At 43.5% G+C, this 21934-nt stretch overlaps 3 protein-coding genes and 1 long non-coding RNA gene across 7 annotated transcripts; 1 reads left to right on the top strand and 3 right to left on the bottom strand.

The window, feature by feature from the left end:
* Positions 1-1534: 1534 nt before the first annotated feature.
* LOC119139410 lies at positions 1535-4248 on the bottom strand. Its single transcript, XR_005101356.1, has 3 exons — positions 3786-4248; positions 2870-2947; positions 1535-1989 (listed from the first exon to the last, which is right to left on the bottom strand). It is a non-coding gene; the product is annotated as an uncharacterized LOC119139410 (long non-coding RNA).
* A 644-nt stretch (positions 4249-4892) lies between these two features.
* On the top strand, positions 4893-7321 carry fzd8a (frizzled class receptor 8a). Its single transcript, XM_037279905.1, has one exon. It carries the CDS (start codon positions 5301-5303, stop codon positions 7050-7052), a length of 1752 nt encoding a protein of 583 aa, XP_037135800.1. The 5' UTR covers positions 4893-5300; the 3' UTR covers positions 7053-7321.
* Positions 7322-9355: 2034 nt separating this feature from the next.
* LOC119139368 (gap junction delta-4 protein) lies at positions 9356-13197 on the bottom strand. The gene is made up of 2 exons (XM_037279964.1): positions 12516-13197; positions 9356-12457 (listed from the first exon to the last, which is right to left on the bottom strand). The coding sequence occupies exons 1-2, from the start codon at positions 12577-12579 to the stop codon at positions 11346-11348; spliced, it is 1176 nt and encodes a 391-aa protein (XP_037135859.1). The 5' UTR covers positions 12580-13197; the 3' UTR covers positions 9356-11345.
* A 384-nt stretch (positions 13198-13581) lies between these two features.
* Positions 13582-21828, bottom strand: ccny (cyclin Y). 4 transcript variants are annotated; one of them, XM_037279957.1, is made up of 12 exons: positions 21137-21828; positions 18792-18866; positions 18313-18333; positions 17741-17775; positions 17572-17595; positions 17257-17357; positions 17107-17142; positions 16945-17002; positions 16753-16872; positions 16506-16672; positions 15977-16139; positions 13582-15359 (listed from the first exon to the last, which is right to left on the bottom strand). In XM_037279957.1, the coding sequence occupies exons 1-12, from the start codon at positions 21288-21290 to the stop codon at positions 15243-15245; spliced, it is 1071 nt and encodes a 356-aa protein (XP_037135852.1). In that variant the 5' UTR covers positions 21291-21828; the 3' UTR covers positions 13582-15242. The 4 variants fall into 4 exon arrangements, with proteins under 4 accessions (XP_037135852.1, XP_037135853.1, XP_037135854.1 ...); XM_037279958.1 differs by lacking the exon at positions 18313-18333; XM_037279959.1 differs by lacking the exon at positions 17572-17595.
* Positions 21829-21934: the final 106 nt, after the last annotated feature.

Raw genomic sequence — 21934 nt, forward strand, 5'->3', positions numbered from 1 at the left:
AGCATTCCGTCTACGGCACTTTTATGAGGAGACGTGCAGCAAACACACACGGACTGATTCCTTCGCCACTTGGGTAGATCGTAAATGCAAACCAGTGAGGCGAGAGCTCCTCGAGTTCTTCGCTTCGGCCAAGATTAGCCTCCATAAAGAGGATTTGCTACTTTTTTGCAACTAGACATTTCAGGAATGTTCATTGGGGCTTTTCAGTGCATTGTGTTTACTCACCTGTCAGTCTGTTTTCTTTCACTGAAATCCCCCCCCCCGCACACCTCAGCCACCACACACACACACACCACGACCAAGTTTGTCGGCGTTGACAGCGGAAAACGTGAGTACATTAGTCTCATGCGATCTGCACTCGGGAGCCTGTCTGTCTCAGCTCAGCTCAGAGCACTTCACCTGAATGGCCTTTGTTTCCCCGTGACCCCCCTTAGAGGGGGTCGCAGCCCGAAGCCATTCCACCCCACTGTGGCCCTCCTCAGGTTTCCCTCTCCCAGAGATATCCGGGGGAAGAACAGAAGAGGATCGCGACAGGGAGATGTAAAAAGAGAGGTTAGAGGCTCAGGTGAGCTTAGCGTGTAGCTTGTCAATCACACATCATTCGCCATCGCTCAGGGGAGGTTCTTGCCTTCCACTCTAGTGGCCCATCTTCTCAACCTCAGTCAACTTTGAATGTCATTCATGTCAGCACCCAGGCTCCCCTAAACCCGAGAATTACATTATGTGCGATTCGTGAGGCCTGACCTTACTACTTTTTCGACAAGATACTTTTTTGCAGCGATCGATAGATCGATAGAAATCTTGGCAGTTGAAGAATAAACACCACTATTGTGATAGTGGACATTATCGCCCTTCATTGTTTACAAAAGACAGAAAATGACCATGATAGTGTTTGTTATTTTCATTGGCAACTCCTATAATCATTATAAATTCAAATTAATTATTCATATAGAAATGACACAGCTGTCAGTGTTTGTTTGAAAGGCGGGGGAGAGCTTGTCGAGATAGCGAGGTCTTTCTGTTTGTGGAAGGATGGGGGGGGGGGGGGGGGGGCAGAAACCGCACGCCAGATAAGGTCAATCACGTCCCACTATTTGGCCTTGGGGATTTATCTCTTGCTTGTACACCGTCGGCGAGAGATTCACTTTATGTGAACTTGGAGTGAAGGTTGAAGCAAAGCGCGGAAATAACATTGTTTACATACATAATCATGTTTTAATCAGACTGCTAATGAGCACTATAAGATGCCCAGGGTAGCTCATCAGGGGCATCGCACGGCCTCTGATGTGCATAACAAGAACAATTCCGGACTTTAAACGAGACGAGCCGAGCCCGAGTTGCAAACTCCACAAGGCCATTTGCGTTCCACATCTGCTCCGTTCATCCCACCCTCTGCTTGAGTGTTCCCGATTCCCTACCTTGCCATTTTCTGCCACTCTCACTTTCCCTCCTTCCGTCTGGCGGCCATCCTCGCCCGTGCCATCTGTTTCTCCGTGCGCCACACGCAGACCAGACGGGCGGTCTTCGAGAGAGAGAGCAGAAGAGGGGATGAGGGAGAAAGATGAAAATTAAAAGTAAGCATGCTTGGAGACATTGGAGTCATTTACTGGGTGCTGGCAAAGAGATATGACCAAAATAAGACGTGTAATGAATTCAAAATTGGCTAATTTGAAACTATCGCCAGTTCTACTCAAATGAAGATTTTAGGCAGCCAGAATGAGTCACAGCTCCTTCCTCCATTAAATTGATTGCATATATTTTAATCACGTAACAGAGTTATTTCCAGATTTGGTAGTTTCGACATTATATTATTGTTTTTCATACTTGCCATGAGACAGCAGCAAGTCTCAAAAGATTATAAAGTCGGTCAAGAATGTTGCGGCACATGTCCTGACAGGAATTAGGAAGTGAGATGAGATTTTCTGGACCGGTTCCTCGACACATTTAAGATCCTCCTCGTCTGCAAAGCTCTTAGTGGTTAGGTTGTGTCTGAAAGTACGTAATACCTTCATTAAAAAGTGCTTGGTCACTGTTTGGTCCAAGATGACCTTGGCTTGTGTTAGACTGGCTGTCTGCCCTTTAGTTTAAAAAAAAGACTTTTTTTTATTTTTTAAATGGTTTCTGGTTTCAAGTGGCGAAGCAAACAAGTGGCAGGACCAGAAAAATCAACAACCAAGAATTTGACCATACTGCATACAAAGTATCAAAATGTAGGTCAAGTAAAGAGTAAGAAGTCAAATCTATCTCATAAAGGGGGATTTTTTTTCTTGTCCCGCTTGTCAGTATTAAAACAATGTAATACAAATGTGTCTGCATTTCCTGAGCAAACGGAATCTCAGCAAATCTTCCTGAGCGGAGAGAACAAGTTGCACGCTGTTTTACAAGAGGGGAGATAAATCTGTCAAGAGTGTCAAGTAGCAGGCGTCAAGGCAGCCAAAAGCAGACTGCTGCTGCTGCTAGCTGGCCAGATTCTTGTGGCATCAGATGGCTGAAAATGCCAAACAATCACACACAAATCGGCACACTCAAACTTGCTTGGCTTCGGGGACTGCAGCCAAAAAGCAGTCAGAATTTTGGCTGAGGCAGCACGGGCCAGATATCCCCCCCTCCCCCCTCCTCTCCCTTACAAACAATGTTTTAATTAATTTTCAAGTGAGTACAAAGTAAATCACTCAAGATTTCAGGAAGAATCCATTTCATGGATTTGACCTATTTAATATTTGTGTCGGAAAACATTCGACCACATTTGTAGTTCGCCAATCAAAACTGACCATCATTATTTTTTTAATATACTCTTATATTGGGGCTTACAATAAGTCAAGTCAAGTTTATTTATATCGCCCTAAATCACAAACAATAAATGTCTTACCATAGTAGAAGTGTTGCGGGACACTTGGTGGAGATGTTCTATTTTAAAGACTTCTTGTTGCACTCAATTGTTTTCCTCCTAAAAAACACACACAGAAGGACCGCAGCTGTAAAGAAGGATTTACAGGGGCCACCTCGCCTGTCCTCCCAGCAGTAGGCTGATTGGAGGGGCCGGCTGTGTTTGTTAAGGTAATGGGCCCTAGGTGAGCTAATTCACAGGGTACACGCTCCACGCTCTGTCACCTCGGCAGCACCTCCATCGGGGGGAGCTGAGGGATTGGCGGTCCGAGCTCTCCCCCAAATCCCCTCAGCCTTGCTCCATCTACTTCAGCTCCACCTGAAAGTGATTAATCGGGGCCAGCCGTGAGCAAACAAGCCCCATATGGAGTGTCTATAGGCTGGAGGCTGGGGAGCCTTTCTCCACCTCTTTGCAGAAAAAGAGGCCTGAGCAAACACGGCTAATGAAGTCTTAACAAGCAGCCCGGGGTTAGTGCGAGCCCGCTAAATGCCACCGAGGCTCTTGGAATTGTGTCCGGCAGATTGGCTAAATCTCCTCCGAGCTTTTCCCTTTACAAGATAAACCGGCATTAGCATATCTCCGTCTCGCCATCTCATATAGACTCGGAACAGGGAAGCGGTCACACTTGATGGGTTTCCTCTCGGAACACTTGATTACGCCGGCGTTTAAACGGAACGCATTAACTTGGCTTCCTGATGTTCATTGAGGATTTTATTCATTGGTCACACAATCTTCTCAAAGCTTTGGTGCCGGCTCATATTCTTTCACAGCATGAGGCCGGCGCAAGATGAGCAGATATGGTATCGTCATTGCGCTGCCCTTACTTTTTCCTCCCTTAACACATAATGAGAGATTTCACACCGTGCACAAACAAGCACTCACACAGACCGGTGTAAACCTCCATAGAGCTCGGCTGAACTCTTGTCTCCCAGCCAATAACGGTGCTCTCGGCTCATTTAATCAAGCTGTGCCGTCCAACTGAGCTCGACTCTGGGCTATTGCTTTCATTCAGTGGGTCAAGGCTGTAAAAATAGCTCCTTCACATCATAAAGATCGGGCTGCAAACCAAACATCAGCAACTCTTGCACACAATGTCAATATTGTTTTATGTGATATTACAAAACCGACTTTGGACTATCTGCAAACATCATTTTGCACTGGACCTCATTTACAGCAGATTTGTCACTGTTTTCAGGAAAAGTCATTAGTCTAGTAGAGCAGAGATAATTAGATAACAGCGGATAATGAAATGACAATTAAGTGATGGCAGAAATAACACCAAATAGATGTTAGTACAACAGAGGGATCATCTGCCTCATGCACTAAGCGCGTTAACACCGATTTGGGTTCCTCTGTTTTAGTTTGCTCTGCTGCTTGCTCTCTGCCGCGCGCAATTACGCCTCCCGTGGAGCTCTATGCAAGCGTTAAACGAAACATTAGCACCTCATTTGAAAAATAAAACAGCTTTTCTCAAGGACAGACAGCACCCTGGGTAGTCCTACCATGCGCAAATTAACCAATTTAGCAAACTGGCCTCTCGCTCGCACTCACGCACAGAAGAGAAACAACTGTCATCTTATTCTGCAGCTTTTAAATACGTATGTTGCATTTAAAGTCATTCAATTAAGTTGCTATTTTAACACAAACCATCCCAACATTTTGCAGAAATCCATAACTTTTAAATCAATTCATCTTTGGGATTGCAAAATGGCATTTTGATGAATCTAATTTTCATTATACTGCATAAAACGACCTGCATGTTTTGTCAATTGGTTTAACGAATGTTTCAGCAATTAGTCTGAATTAATAACTTGTCTTTGTAAAACTAAATGTTATCGAACTAATGAGATTATGAGCATCATGTTATTGGTGGTCAGTGTCAACAGTAATTTCAGTACAACCTTGAATGACTTCACCTCGGCCCCGCCCCTGCTGCTTTGTGATTGGACTAGCTCGTATAGGGGCGTGTCCCGCCAGCCTCTTGTGTATATATCCACCTCTTCGTCTGCAAGCCACTGATTTACATGAGAACCAATAATAAAGGAGTAACAAACGCGCTGAATGTGTTTCCGCACAAGACGAAGACGCACGTTTTTTCTGACAGCAGAGGATTTCTGTGTCTTTTTTTTTTTTTAAAAACGGACTGGAGAAAGCATTGACAGAAGACGGTGGATTCTCCTCTTCTCTCAGCCATCTTGACTGCTTCTGCTCGCCGCACTGAAGGCTGCTACATTCAAAGTAAACATAGCCGTGCACGCCACTCGCAACTCCATGCAAGCTCCACGGAGACGCGAGATGGGCTCGCTGCGTGAAATCTGACCGGACTGAAAGCCGGGCGGGGGGGTGGGGTGGAGGATTTACGGCAGTATTTGGATCAGGAAAAAGGAGACAAGACGCACCACTGCTTGGAGAGATGGAGCCCGACCTGTTTGGGATTTACCTGCTCCTCTCTCTCGCCCTCCTGCCTAGATCCAGCTGCACCACCGCTAAGGAAATCACATGTCAAGAAATAGCCGTGCCGCTGTGTAAAGGTATCGGCTACAATTACACCTACATGCCCAACCAATTCAACCACGACACGCAAGATGAAGCAGGACTGGAAGTCCACCAATTCTGGCCTCTGGTGGAGATCCAATGCTCGCCCGATCTCAAGTTCTTTTTGTGCAGCATGTACACGCCGATTTGTCTGGAGGACTACAAGAAGCCGCTGCCTCCGTGCAGGAGCGTGTGTGAAAGAGCTCGGGCTGGCTGCGCGCCCCTCATGAGGCAGTATGGCTTTCCATGGCCGGACCGGATGAAATGTGACCTGCTCCCGGTGCTCGGCAACCCAGACACGCTTTGCATGGACTATAACAGAACAGACTCGACCACCGTGTCGCCCGTCCTCCCGAAGCCCACTAACCATCCCGCCAAGGGTTTCAACCCACCTAAGATGAAGCCAGGTAGACCCAGTCCGCCTCGGAAGTACAAGCCGGCTGCGGGTGCCTGCGATCCGGGTTGCAAGTGCTTGGAGCCGATGGTTCCGGTCAACACGGAACGCCATCCGTTATACAACCGCGTGAAAACTGGCCAGATTACCAACTGCGCCGTGCCTTGCCACAGTCCCTATTTCACCCACGACGAGAGGGCTTTTACAGCTTTCTGGATCGGACTTTGGTCCGTGCTGTGTTTTGTGTCAACTTTTGCCACGGTTGCCACCTTCCTCATAGACATGGAGCGCTTCAAGTATCCAGAGAGGCCCATCATCTTCCTCTCCGCCTGCTACATGTTCGTGTCCATCGGCTACATCGTCAGACTCATCGCCGGGCACGAGAAAGTTGCCTGCAGCAGGGACTTGGACGTGGAGCACATCCACTATGAGACTACGGGACCGGCACTGTGCACGGTGGTCTTCCTTCTTATTTACTTCTTTGGCATGGCCAGCTCCATCTGGTGGGTCATCTTGTCTCTCACTTGGTTCCTGGCAGCAGGGATGAAGTGGGGCAACGAAGCCATCGCCAGTTATTCCCAGTACTTCCATTTGGCGGCGTGGCTCATCCCCAGCATGAAATCCATAGCGGTTCTGGCTCTGAGTTCTGTGGACGGGGACTCGGTGGCCGGGATCTGCTACGTGGGGAACCAGAACCTGGACAACCTGCGTGGCTTTGTCCTAGCTCCTCTGGTGATTTATTTATTCATAGGCACCATGTTCCTTTTGGCCGGATTTGTGTCTCTGTTCAGGATCCGCAACGTCATCAAGCAAGGCGGCACCAAGACTGATAAACTGGAAAGGCTCATGATTCGAATCGGGGTCTTCACGGTGCTCTACACGGTTCCGGCCACTATCATAGTGGCGTGTTATTTCTACGAGCAGCACAATCGGCAGAACTGGGAAATAACCCACAACTGCTCCAACTGTTTACACGAGAGGGACCGAAGGAGGCCGGACTATGCCGTCTTTATGCTCAAGTACTTCATGTGCCTTCTAGTGGGCATCACATCCGGAGTGTGGATCTGGTCCGGCAAAACTTTAGACTCTTGGAGGACTTTCTGCACCAGGTGCTGTTGGGGCAGCAAAGCCACGAGCGGCTCCATGTACAGCGACGTGAGCACGGGACTGACGTGGAGGTCAGGCACGGCCAGCTCTGTGTCTTGCCCAAAGCAGATGCCATTGTCGCAGGTTTGAATACAAGAAAAACAAAAAGCAGCTTATGTGGACTGCTAATTGTTTGGGAGATAACCCATCACACCCTGTCTTAAGACATTTGCATTGTAATGAACTGCTGCTGAGGTGCTGCCCTCCTTTCTCCTCAAACTGTGGGGAGAACTTTGAAACAATGTCCAGGCATTCACACAGGTTTAATTCCTCCCTGTTTATATGGATTAGAGGCTCATCTCCTATTTTTGGGGGGCATTACTTGTTGTAGCCAGTAACAAACTTCATACAAAGCTTTTTTTTTTTTTATTAAACATTTTGTATCTCGTGCCAGATAATGCTGAAATGTCAATCATGTTAAATATGGTTTAAATTAAGCCTTAATAGTGCCCTGGGGTTTTTCTTTTTCTTTTTTTTTAAACGGGATTTCATTTTGTTTCAAAAATGAAACAAAAATGTATTTATATACTGTAAAGCTTATGTAAATTTGTGTATAAAAAAAGAAAAGTTTATAATTATTGTATATTTGTAAAAAGTGTAGATGTCTTTTTTGTGGGAGAGCAAAAAAAATATGACTTCTATTTTGACAATAAAACATTTGATAAATTTAAAGCAAATTATCTTTGGTTTTTTTTGTGTGTTGTCTCACTGAGCATGCGTGTTTTGTGGTCATCGTTTTTTGAAGGACGGCAGCTTTTCAGGGTGGAAGTCCTTTTAACTGTCCGAAGAGTGGTAATTAGAGGCAGGGGTTGAGTTGGAGCATCTCCATAATTGTTAAAGTCCCCTTCACATGCCTGCAGAAGCCTGCTTTCTTAATTTAGTAAAAGGGGGGACCGGTTGAATGGCGTCTAAATGCAGGGAACGGACCCTTTTCATCTGCACAAACTTTGAGCTTTCTTTTCTAACGGCGCCGAATAAAGGTGGTGTGTGTTAGGAGTGTCCGTCTGATGTGCCAAGGTTCCCCTAAACGTCCCCATTTGGAAGCTTTGATGGGCATTGTACATTTGAAAAAGCATCCCTTGCTTCTTGGGCGATCGTCAGGACTGAAACCTGCCAGTGGCCTTGGATCTTGTGTGTGTTTTTTTTTTTTTTTACCCCCTTCTCCTTCTTTTCTGCGGGTCTGAATTGAAACATCTCTCCATCGGGCTCAAGCTGTGTCAGCGAGTGCAGGGGCCTTGACGTGAATGATTGTGAAATTGCAAAGAAAGAGCCACAGGTGGTCTGTTCACATGATCTCACATCTTAGGAGTGTCTAATTGAGGTCTTTTTGCAACAAATGTATCTTGTTTTGGTCTTAATTAAGCCTCTGAGCTTTTACAGTAACGGGGTTTAATAATGTGACAATATTGTGGCAGAAAAAAACTTTCATAATATCATGCACAATATAATCCAAACAGAAATCTTAAATTGCAGCATTCCACCATCCTCACATTTTCCATCCACCTTACACCTTGTTTTTTTCTGGCCTTTACCTCAAACGGCTCTGCCAATTAAAACACCAGCTTTTAGCACCATCTAGCGGCCAAAGAGCGGTTGTACAGCTTTAAGTCTGCTGTATAACTTCACATTCATTTGCAAACAGTTCCCTCATTGCCATAAATCTGTCCACCTCGGAAGCATGCAGGGTCTTGCAGTTGCACATAGTGTGTAATTATCAAGAAACTAGGCTTCCTACTCTGATTTGACAAGACTTGTAGGAACATTTTACAAGGGAAAGTTCCAGACCATATTTTTGTTGCTCGATCTATTTAGTCATTCTTTTGCAGAGGGGACTAAAATTTGTCAAATTAACAGAACAGTTGTGTTAGAATAGCTGCAGTGATCAGAATTTCAAACAAATCGACAATTTAATGTCAAACAGCCTTGATATGACTTTTAGTTTCGAAACGTGGGAGTCAAGGTTATATTTGAGCGGCAAGTAAAAAAACACAGTTTCCGTGGGTGTATTCTTTCCCTTAATCAAATACATATCAGAGACCTCTGAGTTAGGTGACCTTTCTATATTAATGTTGGAACTTCCTGACCTCTAAGCTCAGACACTTATTCCCAGTCGACTATTTCAAAATACCAGATGTTGGGAAAATAAAGCGTTTATAGGTCGTTTAGACTGCATTGAAACTTAGAATTTTGGTCAACATTTTTTTCTCTAAGTTGAGGCCTTACTTTCACTGTTTGCCCTTTAGTTCCCTGTTTTTAACTTTAAAAAAAAAGATACAAAAAGCAAATTAACCTTTCAATGCAAGGCTTTTTATATATAAAAAGTAAATAAAACCTCCCAAATCACTTAAAATATTTTAAGACAATGAAGCAGAGAATCTGAATGAGTCAAAGTGGCATAATTTTCATATTTAATGACTACAACACAATTCTCTTAGTCGTAGTTCACAACATTGTCCGCGGGAGGGCGCTATTGCTACATAACATCCCCTTAACGTGCATTAATGGCACATTTTATTTCTATTGCCTCCAAAGCGTTTCACTTTTATCTTCCTTTTATATGAACGATTAACTTATATCCTCTCTATGTATACACATACAGCAAATAACGAAATATACAAAAAAACAATAAAATATGTGTCAATGGCTCAAAGGCATGATTTGTGCTAGTAATTGTTGCTGTGTTTCAATGGAGGTTCTTAGCAGGTTAATCTGGTTCTTCTTATATTAATGACATAATTTGCATTAAAAAAAGACTTAGCAATATTCTCAGAAACACCCCGACAGCCCAGTAATTTAACAACTGTTATGACAATAACGTAGAATGATTTGAAAGGTTAGCACAATACCAAAGAACAAACGAAATTTCAAGTGTAAAATTTCACATTTTGTGTTTCTAGAGTTGCTAAAAAATCACAATCTGCAACAAAACCTTGCAATATAGGCCCCAAAAATAAAGTGCGACAAAAATACATATGTAACCGGCGTATGTATGTTATATTTATGCACATCTCATTTGAGTCTAACACTGAAGGCACCAAAAGATTGCACAACTGTTAAGACATGAAAAATTTAGCAGGATATTATGGATGTTCTTTTTGAAGCTTCGCAGTGGCTAAGAACTGTTGGTTTCATGATGTGATAAGAAGATTTAAGTAACAACTCTTATTGAACCAGGAAATATATTGGTCAAAACCAATTCTTAAATTGGCTTATGGGAAAGGAAAGGAAAGGAAAGGAAAGCTTGGGGTCTCAATACAAGAAGGTGCAGCATCGCCACACCTGTTACAGCCTGTGGTCACTCCCGTCCTATGCGAGTCAAAAGGCCGAGCATTGTGAGATCCAGGAAGCCCGAAGCTTTTTGTTATCACTTTCCAAAAGAGACGGCGAGAGAACAAAGATCAGGAGATATCAGTTTACACAAAGACGACTCTCGGGGCTGAATGGAACGCGTGCTCGCAACTGATTTACTACGGGAGCCTCCACCCACGTCAGCAGATGAGTCAGTCTGTCAAACACTGACTTTCTTTGAGACTAGAAATCTTTGATCGGCAGATCTCCCAGAGGGCAACCGAGGTCCTTTTGCTGCGCTCTATTTCTAGTAATGTTGCTAGCTGCCCTGAAATAGAGTGACAAGCTGTCTTCCATAAATAAAGAAATGTTATGACCTTCAACTCCTGACAGACTATGCTCACTTTAATTGCTACTGGAACCTTAGAGGACCCTTGACTTCCAAATTCAATGTATTCCGTGACCAAACTAGATTTACTAGCATATTAAAATTAATATTCCCCATTTGAAAAGAGTTGAAATGAATATATTTGAGCTTCCATAAAACCATTTTTAAATTAGAAAAATAACCCCATATTCTATAATAAGTTTTAGCTTACTAAATTAGCATCATGCTGACTCTGCAGCTTTTTATTTCCCATATCGGAAGCTTACTCGTCAGTCAAGTAACCACTGCAAAAGTCAAACAACAAAAGATGGACACAAAAGCTCCTGACGTGAACTTTGACCCCGAGCACACGAGACGCCCCAAGGTGGAATCACAGGGTAAGGGTATACGGGAGAGGTCATGACCTTTTGTGGTCAGGATTGGTGGAAACAGGTGAGCTGTACTTTTAGATAAGCTCAAGGTCAAAGTGCGCCCCACCCAATGAGGCTTAAGGCTCGCACATCTTGCCTTCCATGACTCGGGCGGGGTGTTGTTCTTCTTGACACAAGATATTGTTGTTTTGCATCAAAGAGAGTCAAAGACAAGGTCCGAAGCAACGCCATCTGTTGGCAGTGTGAGGTAGGACAGCGATCGAGGGATCCAACAGTTGTTGCCACTATGGAAAGCTAGATCTCCAGTTGCTCTCACATTTTAATAACTTGCAAAAGTCACACCCACTCAGATCTTTTCTCCTGACCTTCATCGTCAGACAGTTCCGCACCGACGCCCAGCTCCACCAGATCGTGCTGACCAATCGTCTTCGTAGGGGCTCCTGTTGCTACGGGCTCACCTCTTTTGGGTGACACGGCAGGGTGAAGCCCAAAGTCCCGCCTGGGGGGTGGTTGAGGTTTAAGCCTGCTGCGTTTATTAACACGAATAGCTTTGGGGGTCCTACTGGGCTCTAAGTGACAGAAAGCCTTCTCTCGGGAAGGAGAGTAGCCATTGTTTTTATTGCTATTGCTTCGTAAAGGTTCCGAAGAGGCAGAGGTTGCATCTTGAATTATTCCGAGTGGTCTCGCTTGGCAAGAACTCCTACTGCCTTGCCTCTTTCGGAAACTCCCTCTTTGACCAGTTTCTGTTTCCAGACAATCCAAGGAAGAATTCGGATCAGGGGTTCCCAGGAAATGCTGCTCATCAACACGCTCCATCGACTTTCTTTGACTCTTCTGCCTCACGGAGCGCTTGATAGCGCAAATGAAATCCAAAGCGTTTAAAAAAAGCGACAAGGCGGCCATGCCGAGCATAAAATTAAGCATCACGGTCTTCTCGGTGGGTCTGGAGATGTAGCAGTCCACCTGAGTGGTGCACGGAGGGTGCTGGCATAAAAACCTCCTCGGGATATAGAATCCAAAGAGGTAGTAGTGTGCCGCTCCAAATCCTGCCTCCAGCAAAGTCCGGAATACCAACTGAAATATATATGCACCCGTAAAGCATCGGATCAACCCTCGCTCTACTCCTGGAGATTTTTTGGGGACCGAGATCTCTTGTTGGATCTTGTAAATGGTTTCACCTGGGTCCAAGGAGCTTTTTGTTCCATTGAGGCCACATTTATGGATCACATAGATCGTAAAGACCACGTAGGGCAGACTTAAGGTGACAAGTTGCACCAGACAGAAACGAAAAAGAGATATCGGGGAAAAGATATCATAACACACGTTGGCACAGCCCGGTTGAATCGTGTTGCATACAAATCGTTCCTGCTCATCCTGGTAGAGAGGATAACCGGCCAGGAGGAGGATGAAGATGCGGAGAAAGATCATCACCACCAGCCACACTTTTCCTGAAGTCAAAACGTTGCAGGATTACAAGTGTGTTGAAATTTCAGGGTAAAAACTCACCTATCAAGGTGATGCTTTGATTCATAGAGATAAAGATGATTTCGGATGGACTGGATCCCGCCATGTTCGGTCCAAAACGTTTTGGGCCTTAAGTCTCCTTGTAAGACCTCAGCATTTGTCACCTTTTATGTTCTTGTAGCAAGAACATTTGATTAGATCTACCCAACAGGAAGTATATTCAAAGGTACGGTAGTTTAAATCCAACATGATCCATTGTGAGTTTATGCTCCTGGACTGCTCTCCCCGAGTTCCCCGCAAGACAACTGGCAGTCCTCAGACAACAGAAGACGGGAGCGAGCCCCATTGTGGATCTATTCTTAACACGCTCGCAAAGGCACGTCGCTGTCCTGCGTGGCATTGCGGAGATATTTTGGGGGCCGCAGGACGTCCTTACAGGAAGACAACAGACTTCCAGGGTTACAAGTTCTAAATACAAACAGAATGCCAAGTATGTTCAAAGTAGGAAAGGCATAAGAATGCAAAAGTCGGTAAATGAATGGAGAAGAATTTGAAGGAGAAATACAACAATCTCGCCAAGGTGCTGTAGTAAGATCGCCCACCTGTTCCTGCAGCTGTTGCCAATTTCCCAACTGAAAGGATGAACACAAACAGACAAGCCCCCCTTCACCCACCCCTATTCATTTCACCAGCGCTCATTATTGAAACGAATGAGCTCGACATCCAATTGGCATAAACTGAACCATGATTGAAAAATATTGTTCAAACCAAAAGGAGATGAAATAATTTAGAATCTTTTGTGAAATGGTTTGATCAGTTTCCACTTTAAACAGAAGGGAACCGTACTTTGGGTTTAATGCAACTTTTTATACTTTAATTCTTGCACAGGGTTTCAGATGGCTTGCGGTATTTCATATGATAGCAGCAAACAAAGGAATAATTGACACAAAGATTAGAAGGGCAAACAAGACCAAATGGTTGACAGGCGAAAAAGGTTTCGTGAAAATAAATTATCAGCTCCACGACAGATGGACTGAAAAGAGAATTATGTGGAAAATTATGAAGAAGTAGAATTTACTGTCGAGCCTAATCCCAAACAAAAACATTCTTAACAGTATTCAGATGTTTTTATTAAACACAGGTAACAAAAATGATGTCTTCAGTCTTGTCACAATTCTAAAATCCTTGACCTATATTGTATGCACAACAATACAATTCATTTTAATCAAACATCTTTGGTCCAAATTGGTGTGAATTGCTAGCAAGCTAGCTAAAATACAAAAAAAAACTGCGGCAACCAGGTCTTAAAATAATTCACATTATATATATGTATATATATATATATATATATATATATATATATATATATATATATATATATGTATATAGTAAGAAATCATTTACTGTGCACCTATAATTGTATTGCCCTAGATACCGTGTGTTACCATGACAACCGTTTTATGAGTAGAAAACATTGTAACAAGAATCAAGACAAAAGTAGCTCCCATTTAAATCTTCAGAACTCAAAATTCTTCAAATGATTTGTCACAATTGCTGTCCACCTCATGTACAGTAGAAACTGGATCTAATATAAATATTCTAACAGTACAACCGCAGATGTTGCAAACTGGCACTGTTATGTACACTATACAGAGACAATTTAGCAAAACGTATACAATCTGTGTGTGAACAGTGTTAATCATCACATATAATAAGAACGTCATTCAGCTCGTCTCCAGAACACAAAACTACCCTGAAGAGTTTTTTTTTTTTTAGTAGTAGCTTCTGAATACAGAGTGTTTAATTGTGCTGTTTAGTAAGCAGGAAGAACCATTAAAAAAGGTAGTGGGAATCAAAATGATTTGTTAGTTATTTGTTCTTCTCATCAGTGGTAAGGATTTGAAATTGGTTATTCCAGGCACCACAGGTCAGGACAATGGCAGTGAAGAAAGTACAACGTGACCTTTGAAGTACATTTCGGACTGAGAATTGAATGCCAGAGCCCCCCCCCCCCCGCCCCAAGCCCCGCCCCCCTCCCTCCCCTCAAGTATGCATGCTTCATTCTACCTGACTGTAACAATGCATGAATATTGCTTGCCGTGAAGATCTGAGTTGGAAGAGAGAGCCACTTAGAAGAACAAGAGTTCGCTTTACCAGCCCCCAGACTGTCAAACGTGTCAAATGGAGGTCTGACACAGATTTTCTGTTGGCTCAGGAATGCCAGATGTAAGGCTGTTCGCTAAATCAACACTGTGTAACATACGGAAATCAAAAGAGAGGTGGCGATATGTGAAATGGAATGTACACTGTTGTGTAGCATTGAAATGGGAATGAACTCAAACGTGAGATCAACAAAATGCTGGAAAAGATGGAGAATTTAAAATGGTCTATGAGATCGTAAAAGATAAGAAACAGAAGGGAGAGGTTTAAAAAATGACAGGAATGTAGCTGCGCCGCTACTTTTGTCTCGTTGTCGTTTCTCCTTCGTGGTCTCGCTTTTCAACCCGACATCTGCACTTCTTCATTTTGTCGCACTCACGCGCTTCCGTTTGGTTCCGCTCCGGCTTGTTCCGCCCTTCAGTGCCGTGTTATTTACAACTAGAGAGGTGCAATCTTGCTTTGTAAAAGTGCCAGATTGTGTTTGTGTGTCTCTCGGGCGGGACAGACGCACATATCCACAGGACAGCCGCTCCGCCTGCTAAGTTTGCCTGCTAACCGGGCAGAGTCAGCTGACAGGTTCCACTTACTCAATCCTGCTGATGGCCATCGTTAGGAAATGATGGCCGGACACCACCGCACCATCACCAGGTTGTCAGAACTCACTGACCGCTTCTTTGCTAACTTCTTCAGGTCCTTGTACTTGTCGTCGCACAACCTGGATATAGCCTGGAGGTCAAAAATTGAAATCAGACAATTATTACTTTTATTAATAAAATGCTAGAAACGATTACCGTATTTTCCGCACTATAAGGCGCACTGGATTATAAGGCGCACCTTCAATGAATGGCCCATTTAAAAACTTTGTCCATATATAAGGCGCACCGGAGTTTCCCCATTGAGGGAATAATAAAGGACTATCTTATCTTATCTTATCTTATAAAGCGCACCTTCAATGAATGGCCCATTTTGAAACTTTGTCCATATATAAGATATATACATTTGGCCCGCGGGCCGGACTTTGGACACGCCTGCTGTAGTGGCTCAATATTTGTCCATATATAAGGCGCACCTGATTATAAGGCGCACTGTCGGCTTTTGAGAAAATTGGAGGTTTTTAAGTGCGCCTTATAGTGCGGAAAATACGGTAATTAATTATTACAATAATAATGCACTGGATTTTTCTGTTGTATCCGTAAAGCGCTCAAATTAAAATATGATTTGATAATCGATTATTTGCCGACTAATCGATTCATTGACATCTTTACTACAAATATAGCTTGTGTTTTATTAATCTTTTTTGGACTAAACCTATCAAGTATCCATTTTGAGCGGCCACTGCTCACCTCAAGTTTCTGGGCCTTGTCTCTGCTGAGGGCCTCGAGAGGAAAACTGAGGTTGTTTGCCTCTGCCAGAGAACGTAGGTCAAAGTAATACTTGGCGTAGACACTGGACGGCACGTTGATGTTGAATTGAAGCAGCTCCAGAAACTGCCGCTCCAGCTCATTCCTTGGTGGGTGGGGGGGTGGGGGGGGGGGAGCCGTGAGTTGAGAACATACTGCTAAGCATCCGTCCAGCAACACATTGGCTAAGTTTAGCCTCAGTGACAACCAAACCCAATTCTAACTGTGGCAATCATCCAGTTATTCTGGGCCATGTGTATTTATTTTGCAAAGTGAGGCTGTCAGGGATTGGAAATTGATCTCCCAAGGAAATCTGTGTTGAAAAGCTAAGTCACGTATGAGGCGAGACGCACAAACAAGGCAAACGTCATTGCATTTCTGCCCCCCCCCTCCCCCCACATCTCCCTCCAATATCTCCATGCAGACAAACTCATACTAGCAAGCGAAGAAAAATGTTTTCATCTTGACTCACATGTCCTCCACAGTGATATCCTTGAGAATTTGGCAGTAGTCTACATTCCACACCGCCTGGTCATCCCAAACTTTGGATGCCAGAAGGATGGCTCCTAAAACAATCCGCTTCCAGTTGGCGGGACAAATGTCAATCTCGGCATAGGTCAGGAGCCTCTCCAAATACACCTTTTAATAAACATAAGAAAAATAGTGATTGTTGCATCTCTTTTTTTTTTTTTTTTTTGTTCCCACAATTGTGAACTCACCAATGTGACAATGGCACACTCGGCCGTGAGCTGCGCGGCGCTGAACAGCGTCCTTACGAAGCGATAAATCTGCTTTTGCTCAGGGTCGTGCTTATCGTAGTCAGGAGGAACTTCCGACTTCTACGGTGACGAAATGATGCACATCAGGCACGGTCGCTTGAATTGGTGCCGTGGCCAAAGGTCGATTCTTACCGACAACGGATGAAGCTTCTCATCGAATATGTCTAACAGCATTCTTCCGTCGACCTCTCTGGAATAAAAGACAGGATTCATGAATGGGCCATTTTGCTGCAGAGTTCTCACAATATGAAGTTATAATTGAAAGAAAATAGCTTTGATGAAATATTTTCTTACCTGTTTCTTATGTGATAGAATATTGCAAGGGCTACACTGGAAAAACAACACAACAAAATATAATTTAACTCATTGGTGAAGGTATGAAACGCATGCTGTATATATCATGTAGCAGGGAGGAGGGGGTAAAGAAAAAAAAAATGTAGTTACCATTTAATGGTGTATTTGAGGTTGGGTTGACTGACAGTGCTGTCATCGAGGAATATAGTAGAGCACGAGCTGTACTTCCTTCTCACCAAGCCTGAATGATGCTGGAGTGAAGAAACAAAAAATGAAAGTACATTTGCATTTATATCATATTGGACGAGTTATAATATGAGCTGACGATGGAGGATTTTAAAATTATAATTCAGGTGGGATGGATACTGCAATGTAATGGCACCGAATAGTTGTCAGTTTAGCAAATGATGATGCATCGTTTGAATGACGGACACACAACACCACGGTGGTCAGGTTACTTTTTACCTTGTTTTCCGAAATGTGTGTGAACTTGCAAAAACAAATCAGAGACAACAATTACTATTTGCAACACGGCAACATTGATCCACTTTTGAGTGAACAATGAAGAAAAAAACGCTCCCTCAAAGTGTTAGAACGGATTTTTTTCTATTATTAATATTATGATTATACTTACATGATTGATGTAAAGGCTCTTCCTCTTTTCTCGTACTGAAAACAAGACATGGAAAAAGTAAATAAATCGCCATCCTGCAATACTACATCCTCGCCGACAGATGTCAGTATTGATCCAGGATTGTATGGCGTAACACTGCACCATAATAAATAACGCTGCAGTGGACTTTTTCTTTCAACCTAATGAGAACTTAAGTGCAAAGTAATTAACATTTATATTTGTAGCTTTAATAAGATTAAAACAAATGAATCCTTTTTTGGAAGACAGATGCACACGCGCCCACACCCTCTGCTTCATCATTTTCCGATTCTAAAACGAGTCCCAAGCTGTATTTTCAAATTTGAATCAGTAGCAACACCCGAATTAAGTGCAATAAAATCAAGAAAATAAAAATGATCACTTTAGTAAGGAAAATAGAAGAGAGCATCTCATAAACCAAACATGCACACGGTTACAAAACAAACAAAAATTTACTGCAAAGCCACACCATTAAAAAAAAACAGCAACATTTGGCGTAATGAGTTGACGGCAACAAGTGAAGCACAGTGAGCACGACACAGTCGCGCCCTTACCTCGCTTGCTGTGCACAGGAACTGTAAAAACAAAAGCCCAAATTGTCGCCATACCTTCACATTCACAAAATGTCATTTAGAAACGTAACAAGAACAGTTTTAAATTTAAAATAAAGGCTTCTTGTTTCTCTCTGTGTTTCGCTTATATAAACATAATTAGAAAGCAGGGTCCATTAGAGCCAAGAGATTAATGAGGCCAATAAAAGAGCACTGCATCAAATGAGACCTCATATTCTTCAGGCAGACAAATGTTGCTACAATGTGTGAAAATGGAACAATTTTATAAGCCTCTTATAATCGCATTGAGCAGATTATGTCTCGACTAAAAAAAAAAAAAAAAAATTTCCATCACATTTCAGGGGATTTTTCTGCCATTAACTACAATTATTCAAGATGAGCAAAAAGCTTCTTTAATAAAATAAATAAAATCTGATGAAGGATGCAGGGAACGTTTGGGTAGATGAAAGCGTCAAACTCACCATCAGTTTGGGACTTGCTAAGGAAGATGGTGCTGGCTCGAGGATGGTCAGAGGGATTATACTCCATCGGCAGATCTGAAAATAGAACAGAAATCATTGTGATACAAGGGCAATGAGCATAAAAAAAAATCATGTAAGCTGTAGGAAAGTTTCAAAAAGCTTCCAAAACCTTTTTCTGGGGCAATACAGGCACAAAGCGAAACAATGGAGCTATGGACTTCATCCGATCGACAAAGGTTGTGGAAAACAGCCAAGAACGGTCAGTGTGCAATGAGCGCATTGTAAACAGTTTCCTGGTTGATGTCGGTGAAACAGGAAAGGTCAAACACACTCGGAGGTCAGAACGAGAAGGAGGAAGTGTAGGGTGCACGCGTGAGAAGAAAAAGCTGCAGGAAAAAAAAAAAGATACCTTTCAAACCTCGCATTATGCTAACAAGATCACACAGCCTCTTTGGGTTATGCATCCAGCAATAGCTGTTATGTCACACCCTTTTGAACTGCAATCCTTTTTTGTTAGCGAGACACTTGAAAGGCGGCAAAGAACCACATCAATGTAGGATGGTAGTGTGTAGAAAAGACGGTTAAACGATGCTCACAACTGTTGGGGATCGGGAGGGGGGGGGTATCGGATCAAGTCATTCCCGAATCACTGGGACATTGTACTCAAAGTGCAAATCAATGGTAGCATTATTTCAGACAGGAAATAGACTACTGGTGTCAGTGACCTTTGGTGTGGGCTCTACTTCCACGAGTTTGCTCCCAACATTCAACTTGGGGTGATCTTAAAGAGTCCAACTTCCTGCGCTGGAGTGTTGAAAACGTATTAGCATGGTCGGCTAATCTGCTGATTACTCACAACAGTGACATTTCAAAAATGGATGGAAAAAGACGATAAGAAAACTAGTCAGGGAAGGTGCCAAGAGGCCGATAGCAAGTTTAGTACATGTGACAACAATCTCCTGTCTTGTTCATAAGACTCGAAGAAGTAGGGTGGCAAGACAGAAGTCTTATTTGATAGGAGTGAAATAAGTAGGGTGTTTTCTCAGGACATAAAATGGTTGCTGCAAATGAAAGCATGCATGTTTATTGCAAATAAAGACGGGGGGGACAGAAGGCTCATTGCTAAGAGTGTGTAGGGGTTGAAGACTCCATGGCAAGTCAAGGGTAGTCATTTGCTCTGCACCCAACAGAGTCGCACACCCACCCTCCTTCTTTTCGCTCCCCTCTCATCACCACATCTTCTCGCTGTAACTAGGCAACGCTGACTTGAGACGACTCAGATGGTGGAGGCAGGACATTCAAAGGCTTTTGCTGTCTTTAAATCTGCCTCGCCCCCCCGCCCCGATTTACTCCACTAATTGCCGCTGAGCCCGATAGAAAAGTGACACTGTCACGGGTAATAGCATAGCTGAAATAACAAACACAAGCTGGGTCAGCTGATGTAATGTATATCTTTCTGATTAGGAACAAAAGTAAATTCAGTGACCTTGAGAAGTGTATGACAAATTTATTTCTGTTTAATAAATATATACAGCATTTATTAGTAGTTAAAAGTATGGTTGACATGTAGGTCAACCAGTCTGGAACTCATACTTTGGAGACTCCCCAGGCTCATCAACCAGGCATAAATAATCCATGCCCAGATTTCAATTAGCCTGCTAGCAAGACTCGTCAATATGTTCACCCCGCAAATTAACTTCAGCACAAGACAGAGAGGAATGTTGGCGCCCGGAGCAATTGTTCATTTACAGATGTCGGCCTTGACTAACATCCAGGTTTTGTCGTGTAGATCTCTATTGTTGGAAAAATGACAGGTTTGCAAAAAGGCTGAATTACAGCGAGGGCCACTACCTATACAAACTGTACTTGGGATGAGCAGGCATGTTAGAATCAGTGTCAGCAGTTTTCATGAATGACTTTCTTTTTCCATCACATGCTAGTTGCAAGCGCGCACACAAAGTCTGGAAGCTGTTACTTTCATTCTCCCTACAGCACTGTATTCCTTCATGGAAACACAAATCACTGAACCTGAACGCCCCAAAAAACAAACAAAACAAAAAAACACTTCCTCATTATTTGCTCAGGATTGAGGGGGATTTAGAGAGACTGACTGCATGTCTGCAGGTCTGTTTGCTACTCCGTGTGTTCTCAAGTTGTTTGGTCGCTTTGTAATTACCATAAATTTCCTTCTGTGATATTTCTCATTATATGTGGCTCACTAAACCGGGCCATTAGAATAAATACACAGGAGTACTGCTGCAATAAGTGGGTGGGTCATTTACTCAATGTTGCAAGTACGAGTTGCAAAAACAAGAATTCACAAGGAGCATTAACATCTTGCTTACCGTCCAAATTTTCTCTGTCGCTGATGTGCTGGAGGTTGCAGCCCGTATCCTCCCGGCTCAGCTCCGGCTCTGGCCGATAGGGCTCCAGTCTGGAGTGGTTGTTCCGCCGGTGTTTAGGGCTCGACGCCACGCAGCACGAAGGTGTGTTCCCCATGACGAAATAAGGTGATTAATACTCTTTGCTTGACACAACGTTTAGTTTCGTGTAATGGGGAAGAGGAACAGGCTGGGCGGTAATCCGAAGAGACGAACTGGCCCCGTTATCCGCTCGCGTTACACACCCTTTCCTCGGCCTAGGATACGATTAACTGCCGACTCCGAGCCATTGCAATGCTGCTAAGATCCCAAATAAAGCTAAGAGAAGTGGCGATCAGCCCAAACCTTCGGGCGAACGCAGATTTGAGCCTCCATGTAACACTTAGCTTTCTCCAGTGACGACTCCCTTCGTCTTGTTATTCCAGACTGAGCGTCCCCTCCTTGTTTTTCCTCATCAAATCATTTTATTGCGCTCCTGCGCCCAAGCGAGGACCAACACATGACACTTTTTGCACGTTTGGCAATATTTGTCTAAAAAACAATCGGTGCTACATTGTAGCCGATGCGATGTGGACATCGGTGGCTTCCTCCGCTACCATGTTGCGCTCATATGCATTGGGGATGTTTCCCCTTCTGCCCCGTATACCCAAATATACCTAGACCTAAACTGCGGTAGTGTTGAATTGTACGGCAACAACGCTGCCATATTGAATGTGTCAGCCGCAGCGTCCAAACTAATTAGTCTTACCTGGTTAAATAGAT

Source organism: Syngnathus acus, chromosome 20 (assembly GCF_901709675.1).
Source record: "Syngnathus acus chromosome 20, fSynAcu1.2, whole genome shotgun sequence".
Taxonomy (NCBI): domain Eukaryota; kingdom Metazoa; phylum Chordata; class Actinopteri; order Syngnathiformes; family Syngnathidae; genus Syngnathus; species Syngnathus acus.